This window comes from Hipposideros armiger, unplaced genomic scaffold (genome assembly GCF_001890085.2).
Source record: "Hipposideros armiger isolate ML-2016 unplaced genomic scaffold, ASM189008v1 scaffold_275, whole genome shotgun sequence".
In the NCBI taxonomy this organism is placed as follows: domain Eukaryota; kingdom Metazoa; phylum Chordata; class Mammalia; order Chiroptera; family Hipposideridae; genus Hipposideros; species Hipposideros armiger.
In genome coordinates this window covers 1,579,539-1,595,630 of record NW_017731625.1, presented here as the reverse complement: position 1 = coordinate 1,595,630, position 16,092 = coordinate 1,579,539, and the positions used below count along the sequence as shown (strand labels likewise).

The 16,092-nt window shown below is 55.7% G+C and overlaps 3 protein-coding genes across 3 annotated transcripts in view; 1 reads left to right on the top strand and 2 right to left on the bottom strand.

Moving 5' to 3' along the window:
- Window positions 1-280: 280 nt before the first annotated feature.
- On the bottom strand, window positions 281-4,032 carry OAZ1 (ornithine decarboxylase antizyme 1). The gene is given in 6 exon segments (XM_019657231.1): window positions 281-844; window positions 1,130-1,215; window positions 1,649-1,821; window positions 2,232-2,318; window positions 2,320-2,377; window positions 3,790-4,032. Coding segments are annotated over 6 exon segments (684 nt in total). The 5' UTR covers window positions 3,936-4,032; the 3' UTR covers window positions 281-710.
- Window positions 4,033-10,392: 6,360 nt separating this feature from the next.
- On the top strand, window positions 10,393-14,281 carry JSRP1 (junctional sarcoplasmic reticulum protein 1). The gene is made up of 7 exons (XM_019657229.1): window positions 10,393-10,452; window positions 11,461-11,612; window positions 11,995-12,032; window positions 12,192-12,321; window positions 12,666-12,836; window positions 13,520-13,611; window positions 13,744-14,281. The coding sequence occupies exons 2-7, from the start codon at window positions 11,495-11,497 to the stop codon at window positions 14,197-14,199; spliced, it is 1,005 nt and encodes a 334-aa protein (XP_019512774.1). The 5' UTR covers window positions 10,393-10,452; window positions 11,461-11,494; the 3' UTR covers window positions 14,200-14,281.
- A 409-nt stretch (window positions 14,282-14,690) lies between these two features.
- AMH (anti-Mullerian hormone) overlaps window positions 14,691-16,092 on the bottom strand; it is an 8,472-nt gene continuing 7,070 nt past the window's right edge. The window contains exons 3-5 of the mRNA XM_019657297.1: window positions 15,933-16,041; window positions 15,700-15,859; window positions 14,691-15,616 (exon numbers count right to left, since the gene is read on the bottom strand). Of these exons, the coding sequence (XP_019512842.1) occupies window positions 14,755-15,616; window positions 15,700-15,859; window positions 15,933-16,041 (1,131 nt within the window). The 3' untranslated portion in view covers window positions 14,691-14,754. The remainder of the gene's footprint in view (window positions 15,617-15,699; window positions 15,860-15,932; window positions 16,042-16,092) is intronic.

Below are 16,092 nucleotides of genomic sequence, written 5' to 3'. Positions count from 1 at the left end.
GACACTGGAGCAGGGGAGTCCCAGGCCCACCATGCAGGGTGGAGCAGGCTGCCATCCAGAGCTGCCCTGGAGGTTGGGAAGGTTAAGATGCAGAGGCAGCCAGGGTGGGGCTCCACGACCCTGAGACAGCCTCACAGACATTGGGGCAGAACCAGCCAGCACATCCCACAGCAACCTGGCTGTGGCCAGAGACCAGGCCCTTGGCTTCCCATCCCAAGCTGGTTTCTCTCAAAAGCACCCCCTTCCGCTGGCGCGTTGACACAGGCAGCCAAAGCAGGTCTTGGAAGTGTAATCATTTTTATTCAGATTTTTGAGCAATGGGATATAGATTAATACCTGACTTTCCAAGTTAAGACCTAAAACTGTTTCCAAAACTTCAAATAAGAAACTCCTGCTCCAAATACAAGGATAATCTGAATCATCTTAAACCAGCAATAAAAAAGTAAAATATAAATTTTTATTTAGAATTAAAGCAAATACTTCAGTATCACAAACACAATATTAAACTTCAAGAAATATATCGCTAATTTGGAGTGAGCGTTTATTTGCACAATTACAACATGCGGACAAACCCAGAAGAGGGTAGCAGGCCTGGCATTTGCAGCCCCAGACAATAGGTCACACCACCCAACAAGGCGTGACACGCGAAGGGGCTGCGGTCTGTGATGGTCTGTGGGTGGCGAAGGTGAGGGGTGCAGGTGGCTTGGCCACTACTCCTTCTCGTCAGAAGACTCTCTCTCAAACGTGTAGGCCATGAAGCAAGCATCAGGTCTCTTGGGGACAAGAGGATGCCCCGGTCTCACAATCTCAAAGCCCATAAAGCTGAAGGTACGGAGCAGAGCGGCTGTGGAGCAAACTGTGTCAGAGCCAGTGCGGCCTTCAGCACCCTGGGCTGTGCCCCCCCCCCCAAGCAGGCCCCTACCAGAAGGCCCCAGGGGGCAATAATAGGGAGGGAGCAGAGTAGACTGGGGACACCCAACACGGTGTGGCAGGGCCTGTGGACAGCAGGACTGAGTATCAAGATTTGAGAATGGGACCTTGGGCTGTACCCTGCCTCTGCCACCCAGGGGGAGTAGGTGCCTTCTCCCCCCATGCCAGCAGGACTGGCTGGCAACGAGCAGTTACCTACCTCTGTCATCACGGTTCTTATGGAAACAAATGAAGACGTGGTCAGCGTGCAGCTGCTCCTCAACAAACTCAAGAAGAACTGCAAAGCTGAAGCACCACCATCAGGGTCTGCCTGCCTGCACCACCCCTACCCCGCGCCACTGGAGGGGGCCCAGCCCCACACCTCCCACTTCTAGGGTGCCACATTCACAGGGTGCACCCTTCTTTCAGGTCTAGACCAGGTCTCCCTCTTGGCACTAGGGACACTAGAACCGGTCGTTCTGTGGGGGCCCACCCAGGCACTGTGGGAGGTTGAACATCACTGGCCCTACCCCCCACCTCTCGATGCCTGGAACCCTCAGTCATGACAATCACAGATGTCCCCAGACATGGCCCTGTGTCCCCTGGGGTTGAATCCAAAGAATTACTGGTGCAGTGCTTCAAAAAGGGAACCCCTACCCAAAAAATGATAGCCAGCCTGGCTCCTGACTCAGGCTTCCCTCCTCCCCCGGAGTGGGGACAAGCATGAGCCTGCCCTCACCTGTCCTTGCTCCCCTCAGGCAGAGGGCCACCAGGGACCTCGATGTAGAGGCAGCAGCTGCGCAGCACCGCTCTCCAGTTGACATGTTTGGCATCTGTGAGCCTGGTCTGGACGTTGAGAATTCTCGTCTTGTGGTTAGATGTTAGTTCCTCTGTTACAGTCAGCCGATTATCCTGCAAAGGAGTCCGCACCTTAGACACCGACATGGGTCTTCCCCCGTCAGCACAATGTGGAAAATCGGAAAAGGGTATAAATGACCAGTTACCCAGCCCCCTGCAGTGCTGCCATTTGCTGCAGGGCCTCCTGGCCCAGGGTCAGGGTGGGAGCCCCAGGCTGAGGCACAAATGGGAGCTGGCCGAGGGCTCCCTGTGGCTTGGGCTGGGCCTGGGCTGCAGCTCAGTCTGTGTGTCCCTGACCCCCCCAGCCCCTACGCCAGGATTCTGAGAATCAATGAAGTTGTGTAGACAGAACTGCTGGCTCACAGTGGGTGCATAAATGCCAGAGAGGCAGGGGCTGCAGGTCTGGCCAGCAGGTGGGGACAGCCACTGCCCCCTGCAGGGGAGCTCAGGGCCCCAATACTTACAGAGTAAAATAAATTAGCTGAAAGATTGTGATCCCTCTGACTATTCCCTCGCCCACCTGGGATCTTCAGGGGTGGGTGAGGGACATCAGGAGCACCACTGAGGCCCTGGACCCAGGTTACTACAGCAGTTAAGGGAGACCCTAGAACTGGAGAAAAAAGGGTTGGTTAGCTGCACTGGCCTTCAGCTGAAGGCCAAGGTATTCCAGAGTCCACGCCCACCTGGGACTCCTGCCTCTGCCCTCCCAATCCGGTGTTTGCCCGAAGTCAGCTCAAAAGCTCTGTCCCAGGTAGAGACAAGAAGTAACGTCAATTGGCCTCCTCCGTTAACGACTCAAAATCCCACTTGGTGGTCTTTTGCCCTTGAATTATTTTAAAACACGCATAAAATCTCACCAATCCAATCCTACCTACCTCCCCGACAAACTTCACCTCCCATTTCTAACTCAGATCACTTTAGCTTCCCTTTTACCGTTTCGCTGTCTATAGCAAAAATCGAAGTTCTAGTGCTTTCTCAGGACGCCAGCAACCTGTTTTTATACATGAAGAGGCCTCTCTGGCGACCCTTCTGTTGCCGGCCCACCACTAGGCAGGGCGCGCGGCGGGGACAAGCCTGTGGAGCGGCCCCTCCCCACGGTAGGCCTCGAGGTTACGTCATCTAGGCAGAGCGGCCCGGTGCCCTGGGGGATTTTCACAATCGTGCAGTCGGGAGCGCCAGCAGCCATTTGCTGCGCAGTGTAAACAAGCCCCAAAGTCGCCTCCATTTTACACAACTCCCATCGGGGCGCGCCCCCCACCCCCCAGCCGCGGCCCGCAGGCATTGCAACTCATGACCGCTCTGCGGAGCTAATAAAACCCTCCAGGGAGGTCTAAAATGCTGCCAACTACAACAAGCAAACCTCATCTCTTCTCCACCCCTCGAAGGCGGACACGACCACGTTCAACCAAAACGTCCCTAACGGAAGGGAGCGGCACGAAGGGCCGGGGGTCGTACGCGCGCGGGGAGTCGTCGGGCCGCCACCCCGAGAAAGGCCCCAGGCGGCATCTACGTGGCGCCGTCTCGCCCCGCGTGTCCTCGGAGGCCTGGCGCACCCGGACCCACGCGATTTAGGGCCAAAAAGCGGGATCACCAGGGGGACCACAACGAGGAGCGGGGTACGAAACCCTGTTTGAACTTTCCCACCCACGGAATGCTCAAAATCCCCGAGATCAACACTAGTAGGCCGCGCCCGCAAAGTGCAGATTCATGGGACTCACGGGCCCGACTCGACTCGGCCTCGAGCCAAACCACTCCCCAAATCCGATCCCCGATCCCGCGGCCCTCTCCCAAATTCGACCACGAGCCCCCACGGGATCCCAGACCCAGCCAGGTGCCCCCGTGCTCCCCGACCGCCTGCGAGGCCCGGGACCCTGGATCCGTCCCGCCTCCACCTCGCGACTGCGGACTCGACGAAACAGCGCATCTCGCGCTCCCGGGACTTCCGTGGCGCCCTGAGGCCGCGCCCCAGCGGACCTGCGCAGCGGCGCTTCTGGAAGCTTCGGGCGGGGGCGGGGCGCTCACCTCTCGCTGCTGCGGCCGCCACGGCTGTGCAAGCTGAGGAGCGGCATGGTGCGGCTGGCGTAGACGTTAGCGCTGGGTTTATTCCCCTCCTTCTCTCTGGCGAAGCAGTGGCTGTTGAGGATCCGCTGCAGGGAGGATTTCACCATCCGGCCGCTGGGGTCCGAAACCAGAAAACCTCCGCTGCCCTTCCCCGCGCCGCCGCCGCTGCTCGCCGTTCCCAAAATGGCGTCGTGGCCGCCGCTCGCTTTTATAGAGGCCGCGCCCAGGCCACGCCCCCCACGCCGCCGGGAACGAGGCCGCGCGAGGGGGCGAGGCCTCCAGGAAACAAGGCGTGCCCGCCCCTCTCGGCTTCTGATTGGCGGACCGCGAGGGGCCGGGGGAGAGCCCACACCGTAAATTGGGGAAGATGTTTAGGGGGTGGGCCGCCGAGGCGCCGAGAACGCGCGCGCGCGACCAGCCCGGTCCCCCGCCCCCACAACCGGGCCTAGGGGTGGGTGCGCCGTGCTGGGTCCGCTTTCTGGGATCTCCCAGTGGCCCAGTCTGCGCCGTGGTCCTTGTCGCCCTCGCTAAGGTCCCTTCCTCCAGCAGGATGCCTCTCCCCTTGTCGTCGACTCGGGACGACAAGGCCCTGGGTATTTGGGGGGAAGGGGGTACCAGCGCCCCCACCCCCCAATAGGACAAAATTATATTTAGTAACAGCCTCATAATGATCGACCATAATGATGGATTTCTGGATTTAGTCTTTCACGTTTTTAAAACAACTTACAATAGAAAAGGGAACTTTTAATGTCCAAGATATTATTAAAATTTAGTAAGATATTTTGTCTAACATTTGGGCTTAACATATAAAAATATTACTCCTTGCAGATAAACTCAGATATTTCATGTTTGAACTAAAGATTTCCCCAAGCAGATATCGCTCCTGGCAGTTAAAGTTAGAAATACATATCAGAACTAAATTTTGCACTTACCAAGCAAAAATACTGTTCCTTGCAGGTCCCACTTTTTTTCACAGTTTCACGTTTTAGGCACAAATAGAAACTTACACAAACTTTCCCCAAAGAGACCTTGAATGATTACAAAACTGATAAAAATTTACTTTGCAAAGCATGTGTCTGAGTCCCTGTGTATCTCCAAATTCCCTTCCCTGTGGAATGCAATATTTATTTACTTATACAATATTTATAAGTAATAAAAACGTCTAATGCATAATAATGTAAATTATTAAAACTCAACAAAAACTGTAACAATTGCAAATATTGGGCCAACCAAAGAATTTTCCCAGAGGAAGACTATCAAATTAATAACATTGCTTAGAATTGCAGCTCATGGTCTCATGGTGAAAACATAAAGCAGATGCATTTTCAGTTAACTTTGTAATTTTTTCAATTTTTCTATAGAGGCACACATTTTTATTGGGAGGGCTCACTCCCACCCACCCCACCCTAGGGTGCTTCTTAAGTGTCCTGGTTATTTGTAGATTAGTATCTTTGTTATTATTTAGGCCCTGTTTTCTTGAGGCTGGAAGAGCCTCCCGGTTTCAAAATCTGTTTTTTACCTCTTGGTAGATCTCCAGTATCTTACCCAGATAGACGATTGTGGGCCCAGAGTCCAGAATGCAGACCTGCCAATGGCTGGCTACTGGTACTACTGGGACACACTGTATTTACGCCTCTTAAGTGAGGCCAGAAAGTGACTAAAGGTCATCCGGGTCAAGACTGTGGCCCTTGCAGCCCACACAGAACAGGTCCAGTGGGGTGTCTCCAAGAATTCCTTGCCTGCCAGGCCAGAATCTGGGGGATGAATTTTAGGTAACACCCAGGCCCCTTCATTTGGTGGGGAACCAGCAGAAGCCTCAGGTGCTGAGACTCCAGGTGGGGAGGGTTGTTTCTTCAGTGGCAGCTATGTGCTGCTTCTAGACAAAGTACGGGTTAATTTGTAATCATTTGTGGGTGGAAAGGGGATAAAAGTGTAGCAGACTGAAACAAGTTGTAAAAAAGTAGGGGTGAAGGAGAAAAGAAGTGTGTGTGTGGTCGGGGTAGGGCTGTTGGGGTTCAGGGGTTCTGAGGGCTCCCAGCTCAGGGAGGGTGGTGGGGAGCACTATCATGTCACCCTTATGGGGAGGGTGGGCTCTGGTTCCTGGGCAGCTAGCTTCCTCTGCCTGGTGTCAGGGAGGTGGGAGTGACCAGATTGCAGGATGGGGAATGTTGTCATCTGCTTTGCTCCCTGTGTGTGGTGGTGAGGGCACGCTGCGCATGTGTGTGTGTGTGTGTGTGTGTGTGTGTGTGTGTGTGTGTGTGTGTGTGTGTGTGTGTGTGTGTGTGTGTGTGTTTTGGGGGGCGGGATAGAAAGAAGGAACTGAGGCACCTGCCACCCCTACATTGTAAACACCAAAGCCAGACCAGAATCTTTTTCCAGATTTTATCTGGCACTGAAAGGCTTACCTGCTGTTGGATCTTGGTTATGGAGCGGGCAGTGTTCAGTTGTTGAGGCAGAAAATTCCTACTATCTACATTGGGACCAGGTTGTTTTCTGGGGGCACCATGGGGGGAGGTGAGCAGCATCCCTGGGCCTCACCCACTGGATGGCAGGATCACCCCCAGTCTTAACGACCACAGATGTCCCCAGACACCACCCAGTGTCCCCGCAAGTGTCATTTTCTCCTTCCTCTACCTAATCTAGGGATGCATACAAATGCTGACCCTAAGAGAGAGGCAACCTCCACACTCAGCAGGCCACAGTGGTTAAAGGCTCAGGGTCGGCACAGGTGGCCAAGGCAGCCTGCCCTGGCTGGGCTTGATGGCGACTGAGATAAATCAGCCGAGGGGAGGTACCTTGCCAGGAGAAGGGAGTCTGTGAGAGGTGAGGAGCCCCCAGACTGCAGGGAGGGAAAGAAGGCACCCAGGAGGAGGGCTTCTTGGAGGTGGTGAGAGCTAAGCTTCTAGGAAGGGACAGTGGAGGGTGTGGGAATGGCAAGTCAAGGATGGAGGGTCCATGCCTGGTGTCTAGCATGGCGAGGTTAGGCATCTGGACATGGGGATGGGTGGGGGAGTCTGGGGGTCTCACTATGATTTAAAAGAAAGATTTGCAGAGTGTAGTCAGCTGAATAATAGCCCCCAAAGATATCCACGCCTAATTCGTGGGACCTGTGGACATGTCACCTCACGTGACAAGGGAATTAAGTGCAGATGTGGTTAAGTCAAGGCCCCTGAGATGGGGGTGATCCTGGATTCACCAGGGGGCCTACTGTCATCACAGGGTCCTCATAAGAGGGAGGCAGGAGGCTCAGAGTCAGGGAGATGGAAGAGGCTGCACTGCTGGCTGTGATGATCGAGGAGGGGCCACGAGGCAGGGACATGGTGCTTCTAGAAGCTGGAAAAGGCTAGAAACTGTTCTCCCTGGGGCCTCTGGAAGGACCAGCCCTGCCCACACCTGGGTTTAGGTCTGTGAGACCGTATCAGATTCTTGACCCCAGACTGTGAGATGATGTGTTGTTTTAAGCCATCCAGTTGGTGGTGACTTGTTTCAGCAGCTGCAGGAGACTCATACGTGAGGTGATGGGAATATGTCACTGGAGGGTGACACTTGGTGTGTGCATTTGACAAAAGCCATCTGACAGTGCACTTCAGACTTTACATTTCAGTCCATGTAAATTTCATGTAATCATGAAAACCACAGACAGGTCCTGACTGATCTCTAACTTGAGGCGTGCGCCCTGGGGTGGTTCCATGCCAGCAGCTGATCTTAAAACAAAATTTACAAAGTGAAATAGGTAAATGGAGCCATGGACAGCTGGATGGAGGCGGCCCAGGGAGAGCACAGCAGAATATCACCTGTAGCATTTAGGTGGCAGGTTATGTGGGCCTTCACTGTAAAACTCCCTCACCTTTCTGCACATTTGAAAAATTTCAAAATACATAATTTTAAAAAGTAAAAATAAAAAAGGACCGGACATCCTTTCACCACGTTCATTGTCATTTTCAAGCCTGGCCACTTCTCCTAACATTATTCTCAGGAACAAAAGCTATTGAGCCAAGCAGCAAGGAAAAGGGGAAGTAAACAAGGACCAAGTATCATTAATTTGAGTCAAACAGCCTGCAGCAAGAACCAGGCCCAAGGAAGGCTTTCTTTCTTTTTTTTCCTATTGGGTAACAGTGTGTTTTTCCAGGACCCATCAGCTCCAAGTCAAGTAGTTGTTTCAGAGTAGTTGTGGAGGGCTCAGCTCAGTGGCCCATGTGGGAATTGAACTGGCAACCTTGGTGTTATGGGCACTGCACTGTAACCAACTGAGCAACTGGCTACCCTCAAGGAAGGCTTTGAACTGCTGCAACTTGGCCACATATCCACACACACATCTGTGGGGGATGATAAAATGCTGGTAGCATTGCCACAGCTCTGTAAAAACATGCAGTTGCCAAGGACCACAGGGCACAGCCAGAATGAGCAGTGCTTATCTCAAACTGGTGGCCGTTTTGTTTTTTTGATCCGAGATACACACACACACACACACACACACACACACACACACACACACACACGGTCTGACAATTAAGTTCGCAAACTTGTTACAAAGATGTTGCTAACCTTTTTTGATATCAGAGGGATTATTCATTATGAATTTGTACCAACTGGACAAATAGTTAACCAAGCTTACTATTTGGAAGTGCTGAAAAGGCTGCATGAAAAAGTTAGATGACTTGAACTTTTCGCCAACAATTCATGGCTCTTGCATCACAACAATGCACCAGCTCACACGGCACTGTCTGTGAGGGAGTTTTAGCCAGTAGACAAATAACTGTATTGCAACACCCTCCCTACTTACATGGTCTGGCCCCCAATGACTTCTTTCTTTACCCGAAGTAAAGGAAATATTGAAAGGAAACATTTTGATGACATTCAGGACATCAAAAGTAATACGATGACAGCTCTGATGGCCATTCCAGAAAAAGAGTTCCAAAATTGCTTTGAAAGGTAGACTAGGTGCTGGCGTCAGTGCATAGCTTCCCAACGGGAATATTTTGAAGGTGGCCATAGTGATGTTCAACAGTGAGGTATGTAGCACTTTTTCCAGGATGAGTTTGTGAACTTAATTGCCAGACCGTGCGTGTGTGTGTGTGTGTGTGTGTGTGTGTGTGTGTGTGTATACTGGGGTGCCAAAGAAATGTATACACATTTTAAGAGATAATATCTATGCTCAAGCAGTAGTTCACTGTAATCAGAAGTGTCTGGACACTGATGGTAACCACTTTGAGCATCTCTTGTAATTGTAGAAGTCAAATGTCACTTGTATTCATCTTTTATCAGTATATATCATTACAATTAATACATTTTTTTCCTATCTTAAAATGTGTATCCATTTTTTTGGCACCCTCTGTATGTCTTTCTATGCTCCTCTATACACTTTTCAGTACTTTACTTTTAATATTTCAAACGTTTTTACAAAGGTTTCATTATAGAAAAAAGAGATTAATAGACTGAGCATGAACGTAGTTGCTCTGCCATTAATTTCCAGCCCCATGTTGCCCAGGTCTCTCTTTTTAGCAAGTTGTTGCTAAATATAAGAGTGATGGATACTCATTGAGGGAGCTAAATAGATGTGGGTATGTTTCTTACCGGACTTTTTTTTCCTGTGTATATTTCTAATATCTGTGGTTATACTCTATATGCATATGTGTATAGCCAGGCACACAGGCCACCCAGTGTGTGATTCCACTTATGTGAAATGTCCAGAACAGGCACATCCACAGACAGGAAGTGGTTAGTGGTTGTCAGGGGCTGGGGAAGGTGGGGATTTGGGAAGTGACTGCTAAGAGAATGGGGCTTTTTTCGGTGGTGATAGAATGTTCTGGAAGTAGATACAGGTGACGGTGGCACAACTGTGTGAATGTACTTAACACGATTGAATTGTACTCTCTAAAAGAGTTGAATTGTATAGTGTGTGAATTGTGTCTCAATAAAACTGTTATTTTTAAAAGATGACAAAATAATTTCCCACACGGCTGAGCTGGGCTTGGTGGTGATGCGTTTGGTCATCAACTAAACAAAAGTATTCTTGTGTGAATAGGTGTCATGACACCTACAGTTATCAAGTGGTTATTTAAGATGGATTAATGCCTTTTAACCTTACTGATCCCCTGGGAGAAAGTGATCCCACTTTCTAGATAAGCAAACTGAGGCTTCTGAGCTGGTGGCTTTGCCTGGGCTTTGGTTGGGCCAGCTGGCAGAACCTGGATTCCTGCAGCGACCTTGTCCTCCTCCAGGAAGCCCTCCTTGATGCCCCAGGACTCCATAGGTCACCCTGGTTATGGGGGAGGCACACAGGCTTGCTGATTGAATCCGTGGGAGAAGCCAAGGGGACCACACTTTGTGGGTGCTTTCACCCCCAGGGTCCCTTTTTCTGAGGCTCAGAGACAGGAAGTGATGTTCCTAGGGTCACTGTGGCCAGCCTGATAGTGGTTCTGTGCAGAAGTGGGGGTGGGTCACCTCTGGCCAATGCCTGGTCCGGCTGCAGTGGGGGACGCTCCAGTTATGCCTGGCCCTCCTCCCCTTCCTACTCCAGCCACAGATCTGATTGGCCAAGCCTGCTGCCTCCGGCCACCTGTTGCTGTCTGTTCTGGGGCCGCCCTCCATCCCGTCCACCAGGCCCAGTGAAGCGGCTGTGGAGTAAGTGGGGCAGGGGAAGCCTGGACAGAGGTTGGGGTCCCCAGGGTCTGAGGAAGGCATCTCTGAGGTCCAACGGGGTCTCCAACTCTTGTGGCTGTCCCCGTACATACCTAGGGGCATGCACTCCCTGCCCATTGGGCCCCTCCCCCACTGCCCTGCTCCAGCCCCAGGGAAGGGTCGCCTTTCTGCCCAGGGATGGGACAAACTAATGCTGGCAGCTGAGGTACTAGGGGACTTGAAAAGCAGGGCTTTGGGAAGCCGACAGACTTGGGTTTGACCTCAAGCTCTGCAATGACCTCTGGCCAATGCCTCTGTCCCCAGCCTTAGCTCCCTCCTCTGCCTGTGGGAGCAGAGGCAGTGAGAGGAGACAGGGACCCCAGTGTTGGGATTGGGAGATGCCTAGGACGCCCTCACCCTTCCTCTGCCTTTTGTGGCCAGAATGAGGCTGGTTCTGGCTGCTGGGGCTTGAATTCCTAATTTAGAGGGTCATGGGGAACTGGGTGCAAGGAATGGCAGGTGAGGATGGTCTAGAGACCCCATGGGGGCAAAGGCCTGGGAGGGGCTGGGCTGCACACTGGCCTGTCCCTCAGGCCTTGGGCACCAGATAAAAATAGTCCCTGGTCTCAGAGAACATGAGCTGACGTTGGGGCCCAGGGTTCTGGTTTGGGCTCTTTGCTCATCTTTGTGTGACTTTGGGTGGATCTCAGCCCTTTCTGGGCCGCAGCAGCCTCCACTGTGTGCTCAGGGATGCTGGGGCCCCAGAGAGGCTAGGCGATGGGAAGGAGCCCCAAAGCAGGCATGGGGAGTCAGGGTGGGTGCCTGGGCCATGCCCTGCATGAGTCTGAATTTGCCAAGTGAAGGGTCTGCATGCAGAGGGACATTTGAGGGCTCGGGGAGGCAGGGTTGGGTAATTCATGTACACAGAACCCCCCACCCCCAGGTCAGGCCCTGACACAGCGGGACTTAGTAAATGCCAGCTGCCTTTTCTCCATCTCCAACCTCCCACAGCCCACATCTGGACCCACTGCTTCTCGACATCTCCATGACAACCAGGGCCTTGGAAGAGCTGGATGGAGGCCTGGGCAACTGCCAGGCGAGTGAGGACCTCTCTGCACTGGATGACCACTACCCTGGCCAACCTCAGGATAACAGGACTCGAGGTACCTGCGGGGATGCTGGCAGCATGAAACTCATGCCCCCATCCTCCCGTTGAGCCAGGTAGCTCACCTTCAGAGACCAGTACTTGGACTCCTACATTGGCTTAAACTGTGCTCCCGTTTCTCACCTCTGGCCCCTTGGTGGCTCAAGAGTCTGTAAAGAGCCCCAAATGCAGAGGGATTGGGCCACACAGGTCAGGGTTCATATCCCAGCCTGCTAGGGAAATGCTGTTTGCCTTTGTGCAAGGCTGCTTCTGAGTCTGTCTGCTTTACAATCTATAAAGTGGGAGCAGCTAGCAGTCCCTCGCCCAGCGGAGCCCGGTGGAGGGTGGGATTGGCCTGGGGGGCCTCATGACCTTGAGTCTCCCTTTTTCCCCACCAACAGTGATGCCCAGTCTAGCTGACTCCAGCGTCTGGCCCCACGTGAGTAGCTGGGACCCTTGGGTTTCAGCCCAGAATGCACCTGGAGTCGGGGACATGCTAGCCAAGGTGATGGGTTTCTACAGCCCATGGCAAAGGCTTGAGCTCCCTCACAGGAGGGATGGGAAGGAAATGCTTGGGATGACTGGTGACTCCCCACAGGATTCTCAGGAGCCTGAGGCTGAGGGCAGTCCCACAGGCGGAGTGGATGCCAGGCCCAAGAAGACAGAAAAGGGGCCTGTAGCCAAAATGGCCCCAGGACCGGGCAAGGAGAGGCTGAAAGCAGGAGCAAGTGGGTTTGCAGGAGGCAGGGGTGAGGTGGAGACTGGGTATGGACTGGCATGGGGAGTCAATCCTGGGCTGGGTCCTTGGGCTTGGGGGTAGGGGGAGACAGGGTGGGATGTGGGCTCCTGGCTGAGTGGTGTCCAGGTGTCACAGGCAGTAACTAAAAGGGCTGGGAGCCTCTGCTAATTCATGATTCAGCTAATTATCTTCTAGAATATTCTCCACATCACAATGAAACTGCCAAGCTTAGTTCCCCTGCTCAGGGCCACACAGCCAGGGCAGGACTGAGCCAAGTTTAGGGCGCAGGTCTGCTCCTTGGTACCAACCCCAGCCAAGCACTTGCTCATGCAGCTCCCCGGAGCCCTGCACGCAAGAAGGCACAAGCCGTGCCACCCCCGCAGCCGCCCCCACCGCCCCGGGCCCTGAGCGAGGAGCTACCCTGGGGAGACCTGTCGCTCAACAAGTGCCTGGTGCTCGCCTCGCTGGTGGCACTGCTGGGCTCAGCCTTCCAGCTGTTCCACGGTGAGCCTGCACCCCCAGGGTTGGGTCTTTGCACCCCTCCATGACAGGCCCCTGTTGCTCCCCTCTCCCACTTTCCCCTAAAATGGACCTTGTGCGAGGGTACTCCTCTGCCCTCCTTGCTTTATGCACCCCTTGTTGCCGGTGCGGTGCTTCTGGCGGCCCAGAGGCCAGTCTTCCTCGTCGGGGCGCCGCCGCAGGGAAGCCTTTCTTCTCCAAGGGTCCTGGGCCTCTTTCTCCAGGATGAGCTTTGTGTGCTTCCTTCCCCTGCCCCACAATGGACCTTGAGGGGGCTTCCCCTCCCAGTGCACCTTCGTGCACTTCCCTCCCCTATGAACAGCCATGGACCTAGCATGCCCAGGATGGGCCGTGTGTACCCCGCATTTGGTGATATGCGCCTTTCTTGGGCACCAGGGTGCTTTTGCAGCCCGTGGAGAAACTGCATGTTCTTTTGCAACTGGAACGAGGGAGGTTTGGGGGGAAGGGGGTGCCCGCAGCAGGGGAGACCTGGAACCCCTTCCCAGGTCCTGAGGGATGCAGCCCAGCCTCAGCATACCCACTGGAGTCTGGCTGGTCCCCTTTGCCTGTCCCCAGGCAGAGGGAGCTCTAGCGGCAAGGGCTGCGAAGGACAGTGTGGTCGGCACCTCCATGCAGGCTGACACACATCCCCTCTGGTCCTCACCCAGATGCTGTGGCTGGGGAGGCGGACGCCCCTGCGCCTGTCCCTGAGCCATGGGTCCCACCAAGCTCGGCCCCAAAGGAGCCTGCTTTGCCCCTGGTAAGCGCTTCTTTCAACAGCACTGGGCAGAGGGGCCCTCATCCAGGGAAGGGGCCCAGGCCAGTGGTGTAGACTTGCACTGATCCCACCATCCTGCACTGATCCCACCATCCTACACTGTCCGCGTTGCAGCCAACGCCCGTGGCCTTGGCCCCTCCATCCGGATCCCCTGTACCCCAGATGGAGGCAGGGGAGAAGACCAAGGTTCCTGGGAGAGCGGAGGCTGTAGAGAAGGAAAAGGGGGAGCCTGGGGAGGCCGCTGGGAAGGAGCGCGCGCCCCTGGCCCACCGAGGGCTGAAGGAGAGGCCGCGGAAAGAGAGTCCGCGGAAGGAGAGGCGCCGGAAGGAGGAAAGACCGCGGAGGGAGGAGACAACGCAGAAGGCAGAAAAGCCACGGGCCGCTAGGGAGCCCCGGGGAGCCCAACCCCGGGGCTGGGAGGCACGCGAAGAAGGCCGTCGGCCGTGGGTGAGGGACTCCCGAGACCCAGAGCACAGGAAAAGGCAGACCTGGGCTTCCCCGCGGCGCCCCGACGAGGAAGACTGGCCTCTGTGCCGCCGGAAGCACCGCACCGGCAAGGGGCGGGACTGAGCCGGATCTGGATCCTGCGCTGGAATCTCGGGCCTCTTCTTGTGGCCCCCGGTTCCAGCAAAATAAAGGGAGTACTGCGGTCCCCATCGCCTGCTCCTTTGAGTCCCGACTCCAGAATCTGAATGGCTGGGATAGGAACTTCAGATGGGGGTTCGGTGGTGGACGGGGAGGCAGGGGGTGCCAACGGCGTCCAGTCCTGTGAGCCAAAGGACAGCTGGGCTTGGTGGTGATGCGTTTGGTCATCGACTAAAACGTGTGCTTGTGTGAACAGGTGTCATGACACCAAAATAACCACCAAAAGTGGTTATTTAATATGGATTAATGCCTTTTAACCTTACTGCTCCCCTGGGAGAAAAGTGATCCTACTTTCTAGATAAGGAAACAGGTTTCTTAGCTGGTGGCCTTGCCTGGGCCAGCTGGCAGAACCTGAATTCCTGCAGCAGCCTTGTCCCCCGCCTGCCTCCAAACACTCACGGACGCCTCTGCCGAGTGCTTGTGGTCTTTATTGGGGTTCGAATAAATATGGGCAGGGGCGCCACTCGGGGCACGACAGGGTCACCGGCAGCCGCACTCAGTGGCCACCATGTTGGGCACGTGGTGCGCACTGATGTGCTCCTCTGACAGGCTGATGAGCAGCTTGCCCGCGTAGGCCGTGGGCACGCAGCAGGGCGGGCGTGCCAGGGCGGCCCCTCGGGCCTGCATCTTGAGTAGCAGCACCACGTGGTTGCCATAACGCGGGTTTTGGTCGGACTGCGGCCAGCCGCACTCACCCTGGCAGTTGTTCGCCTGGTACATCTCGGGGATGAGCACCGAGCGCTCGGCGCGCAGATCTACGCTCAGCTGGTGCAGCGCGCAAGGCCCGCCGGCGGCCCCGGCCCCCGCGCTGCGCTGCGCCCGCGCCGGCCCGTTATGCTCCCGCCCGCGCCACTCTGCGCACAGGCCCTGCAGTGCTTTTAGTAGCAGCAGGGCGCGCAGCGGGCCGCTGGGGCTTCCTGGGTCCCCCGTGGACCCCGGGCAGAGCGCGAGCAGACGTGCCAGCAGCGGCGGGGCGGTGGGCGGCAGCCCTGGGAGGCCGCGCATCTCTGCGGCCGCCGCCTGCAGCTCGGCAGCCACGCGGCGCGTCAGGCCCGCGGCCCATGGCGCTGACATGGGTCCCTGAGGCTGCTGTGCGGGATCCACGGCGGCAGGTGGCAGCAGCAGCAGCAGGGGCTGCTCGCCATCGAGCAGGCGCTCCAGGGCCGCGGGGTCTGACAGGTTGACAAGGCCCTGCGGGAAGCCGGCTAGCGCTCCTGGGTCCACGGCCAGGCGTGGTGGCAAAGCCTGGTCCGTGGGCCCCCGAAGCGCGCGCACCAAGTGCGTGAGCGTCTCCAGGAAGGGGTCAGTGCTGGGCGGCAGCTCCTTCGGCTCCAGCGTCGGCCTGAAAGGAGAGGGGGGTCGGGTGTGTGCGCGAGGAGGCGCCGCCCCCACCTCCCCGCTCTCCTGGGCCCAGCTAGCGCGCACCTGGGCGATGGGAAGGGCAACGTGTCCAGTCGGCCGTTCCCCGGCATGGACGCGGGCCCGGGGCGCGGCAGCAGGAGCAGGGCCGGGGTCATCCGTGTGAAGCAGCGGGAGTCGGCGCCGAACAGCAGCGACTGTAGCTGGGTGGTATTCAGGAGGGCACCTGCGCAGGAGAGGGGCTGGCTCAGGGACTGGGCCCAGGGTATCTGCCCCAGTCCGCTCTCGATGGGGCCTACCGTCTCCGCGGTGCCGCAGGGTTAGGGCGAGTCCGGGGCCGTGCCAGGCCCCTGTGGGGTGGTCCATTGCCAGAGCCAGGTAGCGGGTGTTCCCGGATAGGCAGAGACTCTGAGGAGATTGGTGCTCAGCCTGGCTGGGCGAGGAGGGAGGGCGGGGGTG

Bases quoted from the DNA above. Each gene is read 5' to 3' on its own strand.
- JSRP1 (XM_019657229.1), top strand. From the start codon at position 11,495: ATGACAACCAGGGCCTTGGAAGAGCTGGATGGAGGCCTGGGCAACTGC. The intron at 11,613-11,994 runs GTACCTGCGGGG...CCCCACCAACAG, and splicing joins TCAGGATAACAGGACTCGAG to TGATGCCCAGTCTAGCTGAC. The intron at 12,837-13,519 runs GTGAGCCTGCAC...GTCCTCACCCAG, and splicing joins AGCCTTCCAGCTGTTCCACG to ATGCTGTGGCTGGGGAGGCG.